Source organism: Notothenia coriiceps, unplaced genomic scaffold (assembly GCF_000735185.1).
Source record: "Notothenia coriiceps isolate Sejong01 unplaced genomic scaffold, NC01 NC01_scaffold00008144, whole genome shotgun sequence".
Taxonomy (NCBI): domain Eukaryota; kingdom Metazoa; phylum Chordata; class Actinopteri; order Perciformes; family Nototheniidae; genus Notothenia; species Notothenia coriiceps.
This window is the reverse complement of record NW_011340845.1, coordinates 1-18,501: the sequence shown is the minus strand read 5'-3', so window position 1 is coordinate 18,501 and position 18,501 is coordinate 1. Positions and strand designations below refer to the sequence as shown.

The 18,501-nt window shown below is 40.2% G+C and overlaps 1 protein-coding gene across 1 annotated transcript; it reads right to left on the bottom strand.

Moving 5' to 3' along the window:
* Window positions 1-801: 801 nt before the first annotated feature.
* Window positions 802-17,972, bottom strand: ablim2 (actin binding LIM protein family, member 2; the record flags this gene model as incomplete). The annotated part of the gene is made up of 14 exons (XM_010770002.1): window positions 17,880-17,972; window positions 16,970-17,028; window positions 16,289-16,330; window positions 14,764-14,841; window positions 14,445-14,588; window positions 13,921-13,953; window positions 10,892-11,009; window positions 9,597-9,878; window positions 5,821-5,928; window positions 4,687-4,740; window positions 2,882-2,919; window positions 2,612-2,720; window positions 2,455-2,513; window positions 802-862 (listed from the first exon to the last, which is right to left on the bottom strand). Coding segments are annotated over exons 1-14 (1,219 nt in total), but the record flags the coding sequence as incomplete, so codon positions are not given.
* Between the last annotated feature and the right edge of the window lie 529 nt (window positions 17,973-18,501).

Genomic DNA, 18,501 nt, shown 5'->3' with positions numbered 1-18,501 from the left:
CAAGTGTGTACACACACACACACACACACACACACACACACACACACACACACACACACACACACACACACACACACACACACACACACACACACACACACACACACACAACACACACACACACACACACACACACACACTCAGAGACACATACACACACACACACACACACACACACACACACACACACACACACACACACACACACACACACACACACACACACACACACACACACACATAATTCTGCAGCTGGAAAGATGACATCATCGCCCAACATTGTTACCTCCAGTAACTGATCTGGAGCCAGAGCTGCAGGGCTCTGCGTGATTGGTCACAATGTAATCAGGGACTGTAAACTGAGCTAAGATATGTACTAAAGGAAAGATGACACAGGCAGTTTTACATTTTATGGTTTAAGATTATTAAATTATACTATTATCTGGAGGGAAAGGGTCTCTTTTGGGGCTTGTAACATATTGTGAAATAATTGTTGGGAGTTCTACTTAGTGTTTCTATCATAAACATACATTTCTTTGTTGCTAACAGCTATAGGAAGTGTAAGACATTCAGCACTTTTACTATTGTTTTTTCATATCTGGGTCAGAATTTTTAAATCCAAAGTGTCAAAAAGATTAGAAAGTCTACCGTCCAAATGTCTGCAGGTTTTGCAGTGTTTGCTTGAGTGTATAGTATTTTACATTGAAGCACTGTTAGCACTGAAAAAGCTTGCAAATCCTACAATTAGGAGGAAAAGAACACAGAAGAGGAGATAAACATTGAGCATTGATTTTCACTCACCTCTCATGCCTCCCCAGCTTTGGGAGTCTGGGTCCACTTCATCCTCCATCATCTCAGCAGCCTATAGGAACACACACACACACACACACACACACACACACACACACACACACACACACACACACACACACACACACACACACACACACACACACACACACACACACACACACACACACACACACACACACACGTAAACACAGACCCTGCAGATCTCATTCACATGTCCACATTGCCCATTTCATGTTGCCAAGGACAGGTCTTCATCGGCAGTTTCACTGCTTTGCCTTCGCTTTGATCCCATTATTTCGGGTTGACCAATAGGAAGCCAATATGACACATTACTCTGATAGTGAGCTTACATTTCTTAGTTTGGAGTAGAAAGGCAGAACAAAGTCACCCTTTGGTATGGTGAGCTTTGAAACACTCCCCCATGAAAGATTACAGGCTATCTCAAGGGGCACGACGGGCTGTTTGTGAGGGTCCGGTCAACTTTTCTTAGTTCTGAGAGGTAAGCGTTTTTCTGATTCAATATATTTCTGTGTTGTGCATTGGTCTGTGTCTTCCGTTAACATTTGTTCAATTCAAATGTTAAAGAGTATTATTTAAAAGAGGTCAAAACTCTGTTTTTTATAACTTTATTAAGTGCACTTGCCCAGTAAGTGGATGTTTAATGGAAACTTGTTCAATAATGTATGACCTAGAGACAACCATTTCTCCAAAAATCCCATTATACCTATTCCAACATACATGTCAACAGTGTCAACACACTAACCAGTCATTAAACAATGAATCTTTTAAAGATTTGGCACAGCACAACCTAGTGGTCGCAAACAAAACTTCTAAACACCTCAGCCATTTCTCTGAAGAAGCAGTCTAATATTTACATGTCCTCTTATTGGATCACATAATTTGCCTGAGTCACAAAGGTAAGGGTAAATCTACAGCAAAACTTGCCGTATGCAGAATGATGTAATTGTTGAACACATCTGGAAATATGGATGATGTATAGTATATTTTATTTTGGGTTGTATATGAGTAGCTCTGGCGAGGGTTTTTTGGTCAATTCTGATGATCAAAGTACATGCTGGGATCCAAAGGGTAAGATTAGCAGAGAGAATGTTAACAAAGTCCCAAGTAATTAAAACACATTTGTGTGAAGTGCAACAGTAAATGTATTACCCATCTGTGTACTGCTCAATCGTTCTTCCAATATTAAAATACATTTTTGTCACGAAAGTAGCAATAGAGGCCCGAGCTGTGACTGAAACAAGTTATTTTGCATTGATAGTTTTCGGATGATCAGTTAAAGGAAGTGAAACGTGCAATATATCCTTTGGCAATTCTACTGTGCAATAACCATCATAATTGTTTTTGTGCTAAAGATAATTTTGATAGTACCTCAAACCTTAATATGTTCATGTTCACTTATCTATTAAATGCTACTACACATTTTATTAGGCATGGATTAGTACTTTATTGTCTTTATTTAATTAACATGTTAGCTACTTAATAATTGCTTGCCTTTTTATCTGCTATGTCACTTTTGCTGTGGTGCTGTAAATGTCCCGCTGCGGACTAATAAAGGGATTCTGTTTCTGGAGCACCGTGGACAGTATAAAGTTCTCATTTCCTTCTGCAGCTGCAGCTCACCTTGTAGATGCCATTCCTTCCATAGCCAGGTAATGATGCAGTCTTATTGTAGGGGAAATCTGATAAAGAAACACATCCATACACATGAGCTATCAATCACTATGGATACTGTTGGATTCTTGTTAATGACAGCGGGCTGAATTTGAGATATCCTCACTGGGCTGCGAGGTGTCAGTGGGCAGACTGCAGGTGGACTTGCAGGGGTCCAGCTCCTCGGGGCCCATCTGGCCATCTATCTCACTCTTTAAAATCATCCAACTGGTCCTCTGTGAGGAAGAAAGACGGGGGGGAGATTGAGGTTATGGATGATTGGATTTTGGCAAAGTATGAGTTAATTAATTAGTAAATGGATGTACAGTATTTGTAAAGTTTAGGAAAATGGCTTGAATAGAGAAAGACAAAAACACGCATCTGCACGTAGACCCACCTTACTATCCTCCCCATCCTGCCAGGATGCTCTAGAAGCTGTGAACACAGTCAGATGTTAATGTGCTGGATCACACATTGAGCAGAGTTTCACTCAACAAGTATTTAAATGGAATTAGTAAATTGCTATGAAATCAACAACACCGACCATTGCAACATTACAGACGGTCTAATCTATCCTGGGTTTAGTAATCACGGCAATCTGTGCTACTCAGCAAATAGACTTAATGTGCTGTTGCTTGTCCACTACTATCCAGTAAGTGTTACGGAAACACATAACACTAAACAATGCTTAATAACACAATTCATAAACTGTCTCATGGAATCAATATATCCTGTAACCAACACAAACAAATCTCAAATTATTCTTAAATACTCTCTGTGAGGAATGATAATGACACAAAAATATCCATGGCTCTCAATCCAAACAATGTAAACTAAATTGCATTAAAGCGAGGAGCACCTTTCGTGTCAACATTATTCTAATCTTTGAAATAAATTACCAGTTTAAGAGAACAAATTATTTGGACAGCATGATTTATTTTGCAAAAATTAAGCTTCCTTTTATTTATTTTGGTCAATGGTAATGTCTATGGTGATATGATCCACTAACCAAATGCCTGCTAAAGCATTAGCACAAATGCTACACAGATTTAGCTAAATAACTTTTGTAAAAAACGATGATCTTTTATCAGTTAATAGCTTATCATTGCCCCACACAATTAAGTGTAGTCCATTGTCCATGTAATGTCAATTTACACAACTCCAAGGTTAAATCATTAGATACACTCTTTACCTTGGATAGGAAGATAAATACTACCCCCCCCACACTTTTTGGCAGACAGAACACACCTTGTCAGTGACCTCATGTCTGCGTGTACACACACTCTCAAGATGCTGACAGCAGGTGTATCCATCTGTAGGACTATAATGTGTGCAGCTGATTAACCCGTCATATCCAATCAAGAGGAGTGTTTACTCGGATGATGTACTGTAGCTGATAAGAGATCTATGTCAGGATGTTTTGAGTAACCCTGTCATGTGAACACATATGTTGAGGGCAACTACAGTGAAAAGTGCTCATCATAAATTGTCACACACAAACAATGGTGAGGGAAGAAGACGCGTGACCGAAACAGTGACCGGTACAACAGTGATGCCACCATACGAAGGAATCATGTGCTCAACTCCTCACAGTGGAACACACAATCATAACCATCAAATGGGCTGGTGAGATGAGTGCAGAGACATGCATGCAAAAGAGGGGGGGGGCACAGTTAAGAGCCTTTCTTACAACCATCAGTCCCAAATGGGTTTGATTATAACAATCTGTAATCAAAGTTTTGCTGTATTGCCATGTCAGATCAAACCTTGATATTAGCTAGAGGGAGGAACTGGGCACCCTCTTATTAGGCTGACATTGAGCCAACAACTGCGGCTGCACAGGCTTCTAGAAGCAGAAATGTTCAATCATGTTAGAGTCTGGCACAACTTCAATTGATGATGTCACAGAAAGTGTTTTGCTAACTAATGCAAAACATCCCTGGTGACATCACTAATAAGAATGTGGTTAGAATTGCAACATATGTGAATGCTTCATCCTGTGGGGCCAGGGTCACTCGAGCTATAGTGGGTTTAATACCCTCGCTGCAGTGCTCTTACACCAGCCCTATGCATGTAGCTCCATGGATTCTACTGAAGGAGAAATAGATGAACAGGGATAATCACGAGGTGCTGACGGCAGGCAGCATGCAACACATCGTGCAGAGACCAGACCAGAGGATGTTAGGAGGGAGGAGACTCTACCATGCTGTTTGTAGATTGGGGGTTTTCTATAGATATTATCTTTGACCAGAGTCTCTGAAGATGTGAACAGACACAGAGGGAAAAAAAAGGAAGAAGCCAAAATGAGAGGGGGAGAGAGAAAGAAAGAGAATGGAGAAAAAGAAGCATGAGTTAGCCGTTTTGAGGGATTTTAAAACAAAGTAAAAAGGGGCCGCAGTATTGGTTAAAAATCAAGACATTTTTCATTTTTTTATAATTGCAAATCAGACACAATATTTTTCATGCAACATATTCAAAAAGATATCAATGATATTGGTCTTTGCTGAATTAGAGGTTATTTAATGCAAAACAATTCAATAGTATAAGAAACCACACATTGTCCCCATCAAACAGTATTAGCATTCTTTTTAGATTTTTGAATAAAAAAGGCCCCTTTTATTCTAGTTGCCAGCGCTGTGAACCCGGAAATATTGAGGACCAATGTTTTATGTTAGAGATGTATATTACAGGTCTCTAGCACATAGAAAACTGCTGGATGTGCATCTAAAGTATTTCCTTTTATCCAATTCCCTCTAGTTAGAAGACACATTTGGTAGAATTATTTTTTCAAACTTACTTCTTGAAACGCTGTTTGACCAAATCATGGGGCAACATACCAAGTGCTGAGGTCACAAGTGGGGCTAAAGGCTCTGTTTCTATGCTTCTACAGTCTTCACTCATAAAACCCACAAATACCAAAGCTGTGGCATAGCTGTTGAAGTTTATAGTCATGGAGAAAGGGGTCCAATGAACAAAAAAAAACCTCATATTTGTGAAACATCTTTTTAAACTGCCAAAGGTTGACGTTTTAACCATGCAGCAGTACTGTGGAAAAGAGGATTTACAGAGAGCTTCTTATCTTTCGGTCACAGGTCAGTAAATAATGCTACTCTGTAACCTTACCTAAACCTAAGTATCAAGTTACAAAATAATACTTCCATTTTTACAAAAGTTGGCAACAGTTATTTTGCGAAAGCTTGTATATTTATAGTAAATTGTTAAAATGTTATAGCTTACCTTGTAATTCATCTCTGTATTACTAATGTCAGCCATATAATATGTTATGATGCAGGAAAATGAGAGAGTTGCAAGCCGAGCAGTGTGGTTGTTGCCTACCTGGAACGTGGAAATGCCGCGGTGCAGCCACATATGTCGAGGTAGAGGAAGGGGATTTGCCATCAGAATAGGTGGATAAGCTGGGGGTGCTCCGCCCACTCTCACTGCCTTCAGGGGAGGAAGTTGGGTAGGCATTGCAGATGAGAGGCAAAAGGGAAAGGGTTTGGGATAAAACAAAGGGTGTTAGGGGGCAAAAAGGCAGCATTATGGTAGGCATATTGATAATGCTCAAAGAAAAAATCTGTTAATATTAAGATGATGCAGGTGACTTGATTACCCAGCCATATACTGTAATTGTATTTACTGTACTTACAAGTGTATTTAATGTATTTCTAGAGAATCCTACAGGTTCACTGAAATATTAGGTAATGAGACACAAATATCCCATAGCATTTTATTTCATAGATATTGTTAGGCTATGTAGTGGCTTTGCCCAAATATTGATCCCCCCCACATCTCCAGATCCTCTTGGAGAGCCCCGAGCACCAGGTGAGCTTGGTGTTGTAATTGGTGTTTGAACTACCATACTTTCAAGGTGACAAACATTTTCTAGAGAGTTGGAGATGCTGATCGTGGATATTTTTCAAAAAGACCATAGTAGGTTTGTGAAACTGCTCTCATCTCTATACTGTATTACAACCTAATGCGCAGTATGTGGAAGCACGCCGGCACTAGGCCCGGGTTAGGTGTAGCACCAGAACAACAGACCTTTGAGTAAACTGGCATGGGATGGAGGTTGTGTCCTCATCACTCGAATATTTTATACTACAAAGTCATGACATTTTTGTGTATTATTATGATTGTCATTAGGATAACGTCAATAAAGGTAACCCTATGTGTTATATGACATGTGTCTAGTTTTTTGTGTTTGTTATGAGTGTGAGATTGTTACATTCATTAACATTTAGCTGACTTCCTTTATGTGTTCCTATTGTTACATCACAGGCAGGCTATGTGATGAAGGCACTGGCACCCTTAGGCCAAAAGTAATAAACACTCTACATCCAGTTTAGAGAAAGAAACAGCAGAGAGAGAGTTTAACATTGTGCAGGAGAGAGAGTGTTAGCTGATTGAAAACACACTCTCCCCCCTCAGACAGAGAGGAACCATCAGCAGAGATCTTGGATGAGATCACTTACATACACAGCAAGGCTGTTAGTGTTGGTGACTGATCACACACACACACACACACACACACACACACACACACACACACACACACACACACACACACACACACACACACACACACACACACACACACACACACACACACACACACACACACACACACACACACACACACACACACACAGCAAAGTACTCTTAGTGCAGGTCTAAGCGATGGGCAGATCCTCAATAAAACATCTGGAGCGATATGGAGCCTGATAGGAGTTGTTCGAGGCTTTGGGAGTTTAGGGAGGAGATGTGTAATAATTTATGTGAGCAGATTAAACATTTGGAAAAAGGTGAAAGCCAATAATTAATCAAAACCTTATAGCACATTCACAGAAGGGGGAAGAGAGTTTTGGGCTCATTAACAAAAAATAGGAGAAGTAGGGAAATGATAAAAAAAAGCATGCATTATTCAGCCTTGCAAGGGCATAAACTCTCTCAAGTTTCCAAATGATACAAAACAGCTCTAGGTAATTATTTCAAACAGTGCAGTGTGTGTTACTTCCATATGTGTCGCTGGATGATAAGAACATGGAAATCGGGCTTATTGCCCACTGATGAAAACACTTGAATTGCAGTAGTACAAACTGGGAGTCATGATCAGAAGAATCACAAACCGGCATCAACGCTTATTGCCATATGTCAGAGAGATTGTAACTTTAAGTCAGACTCCCACAGCGCCTTCTACAGTATGACACTTATAAGGGGAAACCTGACAGCTCATTCAAGTTTAAGCCTTTTGTATAAAAACTAATCTTTTTCGCGGCATGTAAGGAAAAGTTAAGGCCTTAACAAGAACAATGACCAATGTGTTTTTTATTCAATTGTAACTGGCAACCAAATTACTACTCTGTCGCTCAAGCTATTTCCTTTGTCCATTTCTCCTCCTCTCTTTCATCTTTCCCATTGGAGAATTCCCCTCTCAGCCTCTCTTCCCTGCTAAGGAAAAACCACCAAAACCCTTGAACGCGTGTTTGTGATTTTTCTGTGCAAAAGTGAAAGCTCCCACTCCTCCTTTTAATCCGCAAGATCCAAGCTAGCATATGTGAAAAACATGTGTTCCTACTGTAAGGGTTCTGTGAGTAAAAGCAAGGCTTTGGAACATTCTTGGTGCAGTAGGTACTGTTTGAAATAAGGCTTTTCCTTTTAATTAGAAAAAAACACTTTATTTGTTTAAATGCATGCCTTGTACAGTCTTGTACTGTGCGTCAAACCCTGGACCTTGATTACTTTATTGGACTGTACTGAACATCCCTTTTCAAAGGTAAGGCTGTTGCAGCTCTGGAGGCAGTGGTCCCTTCGAGACCAGGTGGAACATTACTTGAGGTAGACCTCTCAAAATAAATCTGAACAATCTATTTCAGGATAAAGCTATTTGGGTTGAAATTAGTTTAACATTAAAGTGACAGCCCTAACCTAATGTTTTAAAAAGAAGTCACTGAATATAGTCAAGGGAGTTGTTTCTAGGGAATGCATTTGCTGGCAATGTTCTTGTGCTTCTGCAAAAACAAGACCTCACCAATCATTATCTTCAGCCTCCCTGCACACCGCTGTCATTTTATCAGTTAACAAAACACAAAGCCTCAACTCTCGATCATAATCACATCAAGGACAAAAGGACAACAAACGAGTGTTCATTCAGGAAAACAACAGGGCAGATCAGACAAAGGCAGGCAACAATTAAGTTATCAACCTTCCTCCGAATGCCAAATGTGTCAGGTTCAAGTTAAACCATGCAAAACAACCACCACGTCCACAAGTGAACAAGCAAAATGAGAACACTGAGTGGTCCAACCAATGTACCTCGATGCACCCAATGAAACCCAACAACACCACAATATTGGACAACAACATCACAAAACCTGCTTTCCATTCCACTGGGGAGGGAGACACAAAGAGGAGAAAGACTTCAGGGGTTTTACCGTTAGGAGGAGGTAAACTGAGATGCAGGGATGTCCTAGCTTTAGAGTCAGGGAGGGGGTCCTGTTTGAACCCTGAAGGGATGGGCAGATCAGGGGATGGGGAGAAGATGAAGCAAAGGGAGGTGGTTGGATAAGCCTTTCTGCAGGAGTTACAGCGTGCAAGTGGAATGTGCACAGTACTGGTTTGTGATGTTGATTTCAAAGACGGTCAAACTGTGTTCACCCAAATGCAACACAGCAGCCCAGGCGTTCCCTTTCTCCTCATGAGTAATGGGTCTATGGTGAACCGGGATAACTAATCTTGAGTGTCCAACACATGGTTAATTTGGTGCTAGACCCCAGCCCATGCAACGTGAAGTTAATTCAGTGGTCATATCACAGCACTCCATTCTTAAAGACCTTTGGTCGAATACAGAGAGGACTGATTTTATCTGCTGTAGGGAAGCTGTTTCCATTTTTCTAGTCCTTAATGCAAGGTTTGTACGTTTTCTTTTCAGCTTGGAGAACACATTAGAAACTGTGCTTTAGGGGCACTATGAATCCCCTTTCAAATATTAGTTCTTAATAAGGATGACGGTTTTTGGTTTTGTCTAGGGTTTGACATCAAAATAAGTTCTGACAAGTTGTCCACTGTCTGTATTGGACCAGATCTTGGTCGGTCTCAGCGTGCTTTGATACCTCTGAAGTAAGGGATGTAGTTGTGCTGCTGCAGCATGGCCAGGGTGGTGGGGTTCAGGTGATAGGACAAGCCTGCACTGCCCACTACTGGTATGGGCGACAACTTGCCATCACCACCCCCACTCTCTTCAGCCCCAGCAGGACAGTGAGCAGGGACAGAAGGTGAGTCCCTGGCCACAGTGGAGGGGCACCTAATGGCCCCCATGAGGGTTGGAGGCAGGGGGAGAGAGCTGGAGTCTCGGGCCTGGCTGCTGGGTCTACCCACAAGGCTTACCTCTGGCCCTGAACGTCCAATCAGATCAAACATCATCTTTAATGGAAGTTGGAAAGTATTGTGTATCTTTACAGTTACTTTTTTGTTGCAATTTAGCATGAAAATAAAAACAAGACTGATGAAGTTAAACAATGAATGATACAATACATATTTAGATTTTAAAGCCTCTATTTATCAAGCTTAGGAAATTGCTTTATGACACATACTGCACTTAATTAATAAAAGATTCAACTGCTTTTTGCCAAATTAGCGTACTTTCCCTTTACATAATATATATTTTTCAAGCCAATCAAATGACTTGACACTCTTTAGTAAACAGCTGTCAAAGATACAGTATGTATTGATTTTGAGAAAATGTTATAGCATACATTATCTTTATTGATTTAGTTCGATTATTTGCCTATAAAGTATAATAAAACCGAACCTAAAGTAATACTGCATCTATTTATTTTGTATCTGCACACAGAGAAAAACAAAAAACAAAAAACAAGTCTACTTTGTGGTAGCTCTTAAGTCTTACAAGAAGCTGGAGTGATCAAATCGTCGGTACAATCTGTAGGAGGCATTCTAAACTCTTGATTCAACTTTTGATAGATGATGAAACATATAATGAAGCAATGACAGGTACATATTTACAGACTAAAAGCAGATATCAACTTAGCTTGACAACCATGCAGTTTTCAGAATATCCAATGGATTTTGACAGAGGAATAAGGGTTGCAGCTTTTAATCACGCAGTCGAGAAGCATGTCATTTCATTTCTGGTTTTGGGTATCCGGAAATCTTCTCAGAATATATGAGAATTTCATTTTGGATGTTTGTAGCAGATGTGTTATATAATATAGCAAGCAAGCATTTTTCGCAATCATCTTGTTTCCTAATAAATGTGCATGTCACCTTACACAAATCATGGCTAATGCTTCAAAAATGCAGAATTCAATAATTAACCTAGAGGTTTTCACAAAACAACAGCAATATACGGAGAACGTCTCTGTGTAATGTGTGTGCACGAGGCTGGTACCTGGACGGCTGTAGTTCTGGGGGGAGCGGCACGGGGTGTAGCGTCCGTAGCCCCCCAGAGAGCTGTTAGAGCTGGGGCTGGAGGGCCTCCGCTGACGGGGGGACTTCTCCCCATCGCCCTGGACACACAAACACATAAAGTAAAGAGGTCAGTGCTTTTTGTGAAAAAAATAAACACCCTCACTCCATAATCACCCCATAATGGGACGGGTCAATCAAGGCTTACAAAGATCTAGATTATATATACGGAGGTTAAGGTTAAGGTTAGTTTATTTGTATTGCACATTTTAAGACACAGAGGCAATTCAAAGTTCTTCACATAGGCATTTAACACATAATAATTAAAAACACAACAAACACATAAACAAAAACAAACAAATAAAAGACAATTCATAAAAGCAATAAAATACTGGCTGCAGCTAAAAGTGCAATGATAAGGCACGGCTAAAGGATCTCAGGATAGGCTGCATTCAAAAGAAAGGTTTTGAACCTTGATTTAAAAGAACCCAGGGTTAGGGCGGACCTCAGAACTTCAGGCAGTTTGTTCCAAGCTTGTGGTGCATAAGAACTAAAAGCTGCCTCTGCAAATTGAGTTCTGACTCTGACAGAGAACATGAAGACAGAGATCACTATCTGTCATGTAAAGTTAGCAGTGGACTACAGTAATGCAAAAGACCATTACACTCTCATCTTTATTTCAAATCTCTTTCCACTCATTTGAAGGTTGGCACACAATGCCAAGATATCGTAAATGTAAAAATCACTATACTTTGGAATAATTTCAACCAGAATTTCCCCTGACTAGTACATGATAAACGCGGTGCATTATAACTCATGTTAGGAGGACAGCACCTGCAGCAGGAGCTGTCAATCTCTAGCGGCTCTTATTGGTTTTCTTTCAGCTGTTTTCACATCCAAAATGAAAAAGTGAAAGAAGAGTGCCCTTAGAAGATAAGCTCTTCAACAGAGGCAGAGGAGCATTATTTTACTAAATTATAGTTAATTAGTTACATCTGTACTTATGAATTAGGAGAAGAATGGACTGATGTTGGTGTCTCTCTGGTGTTTGGAGTAAGCACCTACACCTGTCAGCAATGTTTTGAAGCCCATGTTAACAAACAGGTGGATACTGGACGTTCAGATCCAGGGGCATCAACCCGGCAGAAGTAAGACGGCAAGGCATTTCGTCTGGTCGGATACCTCTCCCTCGTTAACTTTTCAAGTTGAAAAGGAATAAAATGCAATCCCATGGTCCTTTTTTGTTTTGATGTTGGTTGTAGGATTGGCTGTTACAGCCGACGACACCACAATGTCAACCAGCTATATTTCAAAAAAAGGGAAAAAGGTACACTAGTTCGCTCTGCGTACAGGTCAATGGGTTGTGTTTGCTTGTACCCTCCAAAGATGGCTGACCTTCTATTGATGACGTCACATTCCTATTCCCTATAGCAGTGTGTTTTTATGACAGTGACTGTCACTGTAGATAATCCACAGAATGTGCTACTTCTTTAGTAGAAATTAGTTTAACGGTTCTCAATACAAAATTCAGTGCAGAGGAATTGCATCCACACATACTGAAGGCAAAGCCAGCAACGAGTTGCTAGCTGTGCTAACGGAAGTACTAAACTGTGTTAACCTAGGGTGGAACGAGAGGGGGGGCGTTAGACTCCTGTCATGATGCTTTCAGCCGGAAAGACCCCACATGAGTGCAGCACAGAGACCTCCAGCCAGCAGGGGGCAGTGTGCAACAGCCACTATAACTGAATATCGAATTGAGAAACTTAAAATATAAATGACTCAAAGTGAGAAGAAAATATACAATTTATCTTTTAATTATTTCTAATTGAGATACAAATTGAAGATAAAACTGGAGCAATAATTTATTAAGATCCTTTTGGCAAAGCTTGAGCCGTGTTAACTGCTGTGTAACTGACCAGGACCAAACTCCTCTTCTCTGGACAACTCACTATCAGACAACTTAGTCTTTTTGTTGTTTGATTTGATCATAACCACTGCTCTGATGAGGATAAACATAAATAAACATGTAGGCAATACAATTGTGCATTTTAAAGAACAATTGAAGTTTATTACAACTTTGTTCTTTTTAAAATGTTTGACATAGTTTAAATGTGTTTATAACATCACTTGCAGTCACCAAGATAAGAGATGCAATGTTGGTATGCAGTTAGCACTGTGATGAGACAACAAGAACAAACATGTCATTCTTAAAGAGAAGTTTGGAGCACTAAACAACCTTATCTTGGTTATTACTTTGATAAATACAATGTTATCATAGCTGATGCCAAAATTAAGAACTTCAGACCTAAGTCTTCAAAAAATGACATTACATGCTACTTGTGATGTTTAGCTATTCTTTAAAGTGGACCTATCATGCTATATTTGAATAATATAGTGTAGGACAATAACTATATAAGGGATATTTATACTTTTTATTTTTCAAAATACCAAACAGATCATGCATTTTAGCCATTCCTCATTTCGCTCAATTTAACACTGTCTTTGCATGGGCTGATTCTGTGAGAACAGCACCATCTACAGGCCTGGCATATGTACTACAGCGTCTCCAGCACTTTCCAACGGCAATGTCCGTGGCTGTCTCCTCCTGATTGGTGGAGTTGGCCCAATAGCTGTAGCGCCACTTCTGTGACGTCATAGAAGTGTTGAAATCTGGATCAGTCTGTATCAGATCCGTTCGAGCCCCTTTTTAAGAGATTTGGGTATGGAGGAAAAGAGAGAGGGTTGTGTTTTCTGACACTTGGTGAGTTCCCTGGAACACCGGGGACACATATTCATGTATAAAAGACGTATAAAAGTGCATTTTGCATGATAGGTCACCTTTAAGTAAATGAACATGTTGGCGTCATTAGTTGAAACAGTGTTTTCTGTGTTGGTCATTTAAACCCTTATTAGCCTTTTAAGAAATCCATTCGCTGAAAAGATCTTCATTCAGAATTTTAACCCAGATGCAAGTCCCCCCCCCCACCTTCCGGACGTGGTGCATTCAATTACCTCAGAAGGGGTAGAAGGAAGCAGCTGTGGGGACTGCAAACGAAGAAGAGGAGAAAACCAATGATTAAGACGAACTCATATGTTATACTGTATGAGAGTTATTATTGGCTTTTTGTGTGAGAAAAAGTCGCTGAATGACTGTTACTGACTTTACTGTCAGAGTGGGTGACAATGATGTAGGGATAGCTAAATGAAAATGAAAAACTTTTATCTGTGTAGAAAAACCATGAAACCTTTTGGATCAATTAAATTGCTTGAAAGAATAGAGCCATAGAGTCATCACTTTAAATAATGTGAATTAAAAATGAATGTATTATTATTATATTTAAAGAGTATAGGGCCCTCTTGTGGCAACACAGTTGTGAAACTGCGATGCAGCCTTCCATTGGGTTGTACATACTTATGTACAAATTCTTAATGAAAGATGTTATAGACAATTTGAACTGTGTGGATTTTCAGAAAGAGATGTAAAGCTAGAAAGAGGAACTGAAAGAGGAATAGTTGAGAGCTGTGAGGGGCTCTACCTCTCCGTAGTGCCTCTCCTCAGACGGGAAGCTGACATACGGAGAGTAGGACAGCATGTCTGGCCGGTCAATGTTGTAGATGGCCTTGGTCTTTGGGAGGGCTGCCAGGTCCTTGTAGTCCAGCATCTCCTCTCCGAGTTTGGCCTGGCAGCAGAGAGAAGAAACACTCCTAAACAATCAATCAATCATGTTCTGGAATATTTGTTTTCTGAGAAACATGTATTGGACAGTAAGACAGATCATTCGTATGCTGCAGGAAACTGAGCATCTCCTGCCTGGATGTGAGGAGTGTGTGTGAGGAGTGTATGTGCAGTCTTACATAGATGACTCTGCTGGGGGAGCCTGAGGCGCTGGAGGCTGGGACCGAGGTGATGCTCTCAGAGGAGGTCCGGGTCACCTGACACACACACAGTTACGTTGAATAGATGAGATGCACACAGGTTAGGCCAGGTGACAAAAAAAATAGTTATCGATCACCGTTTTATCCATTAAGGGCATGCTTAAGATATTTAGATCTGATTTACACTTTAAATCTCCCATTTGTCTTGTCCTTTAAGCCTTTAAACACATTAAAGCAGATCATTATGTACATAATCGTTTTTTTTACCATTGTAATTAACAAACTAGGTTTTTGTTGTTGTTATCCAAAATCTAAAGTTACATCTACCAACTATTCAAAACACTAGATAGATTCCATTTACTAATATATAAAGGTTAAATGTTATCCCGTTAACTCAAATCTAAGTATCTACATTTTAAATCATTTTTTATAATTTTTTCCACCAAAGAGCACATTTTTGTTTCATTATGTTGGAACAGCACATCTGTGTAGCACAGTGAATTATGATTAGTGAAGCTCTGCCTAACGTGGGATATCAATCAGTTGTGTTAAATCACATGTTGAAGACAGAGTGGACCTTTCCTCATCAGTTTGTTTGATCTTAAGTTAAGGCCTCTGTTTCTGACCAGTTGTGTGCGTGTTAATCTCTTCATTCATCCTACAGATGCAGGTACTGAAACACATCACTCATGTTAGAGCATCCTGTACGTGCACAAACTGATGATCAGCATGGGACAGCATCATCAGTCACTGACCAATCAAAGGTCGTTAGACCTGCTGGCTGCTGCTACATTGAGCAGCTACAGAAGCATGCAAAGTACTTAGTGCCCAGCACTTAGTGCCAGCACTTAGTACCCCCATGGAACTAAGTACAAATCGCGTTCACACCTGAATAAATTCCCTGAGGGAAGATTACGCAAATGAAGCCGCTGCCGTCACTTCTTCTTCTTCTGCTTTGGGATTACTGGCAGGCCGCAAACCACTTCACGGTCACCTGAAGTCCCCGGCCGGAAGTCCCCGGAGTTGGGGACTGGCTTCAGTCTTCTACTGAAGCCTTCTGAGTAAATCGCCAGAACGCCGACACCTCCTCATCACTCCACCGCTCCCATGTTTTCTTTTGTGTTGCCATAAGTGATTCTCTCTCTGTTGGTGCGCGGGGCTAATGCTAATAATGCTAATGCCACCAAATACAATGGCGGCTTCACAAAACTTTTCAGAGTTTTACGGGGCGTGGTTTGCAATTCGCCCAGCCAATCGAAATTGGTACTTTTTTCTCCCCAGGATAGTACCACCTCTCTAGCAGGCACTACATATGGGATAAAAGTTCTCGGAACGAAGTACTCTTTTTGGTGTGAACGCGAAATTCCAGGCACTAACAGAACTAAACGGGAAAAGTACGAGTAAAAGTACTCCGGTGTGAACGCGCCTATGGTGTCAGCAGTTCTGTGAGCCCATGCAGCAGATGGGTGGGGGTGAGGGGGTCAGGTGGGATGTTCACACCAACCTGCTGCTCAGGGACTTCAGTGAGCTGGATCCGGACCTGCTTCTGGGAGGGGGAGGGGTTACGATGAGGGGAGAAGGATGGAGATGAAGGAAGGGCAGATATTGGATGTAAAGCTGCAGGGTTCTGATGAAATGCTAAAACAATGGCTGTTGGTTCTGAACTGTAACTAACCCTCCTCTCCGCTCAAATCCTGCATGTGTGTACTGTTTGTCTTGAGGATGATCTTGTCATTTCAACAGCTTGGTGGATTTTTGTTAAATAAATCCAATACTAACATTAAAACGGCTGCTCTAATATTACTTTTATACTCTGCAGAACCATGAATGAGTCATAGACTAAAATGTAGAAACGCTGTAGTGTTGAACAGAGCACTTTAGTCCATGTCTGATGATCACTACATATCATTCAAATGTTCATTTAGTCTTTCTGACTATGACTGCGATTTACATTAGATCTCTTTTAAATAAACAAATACATTTTAGACATTTAGCAGGCTTTATCAGGAGTCTGGAAAGTTGTTAAGGAATTTCGATTAGAGAGGTTCAATTTAATTACTTTTGTGTCCTTAGCCAATCATTTGAAGCAATTTTCCTCGCTTCATTATTAGCTGTACACTTGAGAAACCAATAATATCTCTTTGGAAAAGTAATTATTTGGGCTTTTGTTGTCTTTTTCACCCACCTTGCTCTTCTCCTCCTGCTTGGCTGCTTGTCTGCATGGGGGGTGCCATATGGAGGAGCCTGAAGACACAGAGACGTACACAGTAACTGGGATTATTCCCAACATTTCACCTGGGTCTAAAACTGGCCAACAAATCTGGTGAGACACTTTAAAGTAATGGTGGAAAAAGAACTCAGATCAAGTAAAAGTTATAATACCACAGTGTAGAAATACTCTGGAATAAGTAAAAGTACAAAGTATTATCATCAAAATTGACTGAAAGTACCAAGTATGTAAAATGCAAAAAAATAAAAAATAAGAACCTGCATAGAAACTGGTACTTAAACCTGAGTAAAGAGAACAATATTTTATTCCAAATTATAGTTGAGTAGAAGTATGAAGTAGCATGGAAAGGAAATAATCAGGTAAATTAAGTATATTAAATATTTACTGAAGTGCAGTACTTGAGTTAATGTACTTAGTTACTGCCCACCACTGCTTGTGAGAAACCCAACAACCAATCCAGTCCCTGATCCCCTCTCTGGCGCCAGCTGATGGTCAATATCATGGATGGAAACTTTACTAGAATATTTTCTGTGTTTATGATTCAGGCCTAAAAGACTAATGATAACACTTTTATTTTTCACTTTCAATTTGTGCTTGGAGGTCATTAGAGGTAATTTAGATTTTTTTTTGAGCTACTAGCATGGTTACAGAATCTTAGTCTTGAGATATAGAAATGTAATACTTTGACCAGAGTCTAGAGGGACTCAATTAGAAATGTTTTTTGTTTAACAATGGAGAGTGAAGTGTTTTAGGATTCAACACTTTCCAGAAAGGCTGACACAGTATCTGTCTTGAAGCTAGGAGCTATTAAAACATATCAAAGATTGGAGGCCTATTATTCTTCAGATCCAAAAACTGATCTCACCTTGCAGGTACATTTCTTCTCCCTCTGCAAACATCTGCTCACAGCGGGCACAGCGGGCACATGAGGGATGGTAGTGCTTCTCTCCAGCCTAGTGAGGACCAATCAAAAGCAGGTTCTGACCATCAGCACGTTGTTATGACTTGTTTTGCCTATAGGTTAATTGCTAAAAAGGAAAAAATTGTGCACTAAGATGTGGGAAAAAAATCTAAAGTTGAAGAACAGAAGAGCATTCATTTTGAATGAAAAACAGGGTCTGACATAATGCAAATCAATAACATATTTGCATTCCCTACTAGGGAAATGCCCGCCATTTTCAAATTCCCCCACACCAATGTTTCCTGTTAGATAACCAGTGTTGAGATAGCCATATTAGGTTGAACACTAAAAACGAAAGTTAGTTATAATCAACTATAATCAATTATATTCTTGTATAACCCACAATGAAAATGCTTCATATTTTATGGTTTTCTATATTTACAGTATAAACAAAACACAAGTGGTTTGTTAAGTTGAGTGTAAGGCCTATTATGGTTTATGGGTGTCACTAGATAAGAAAGAAGAGACACAAAATGTGTTTATGCCATAGCCATAGAATAGGACATGTCCCGTCTGCACATCAGAG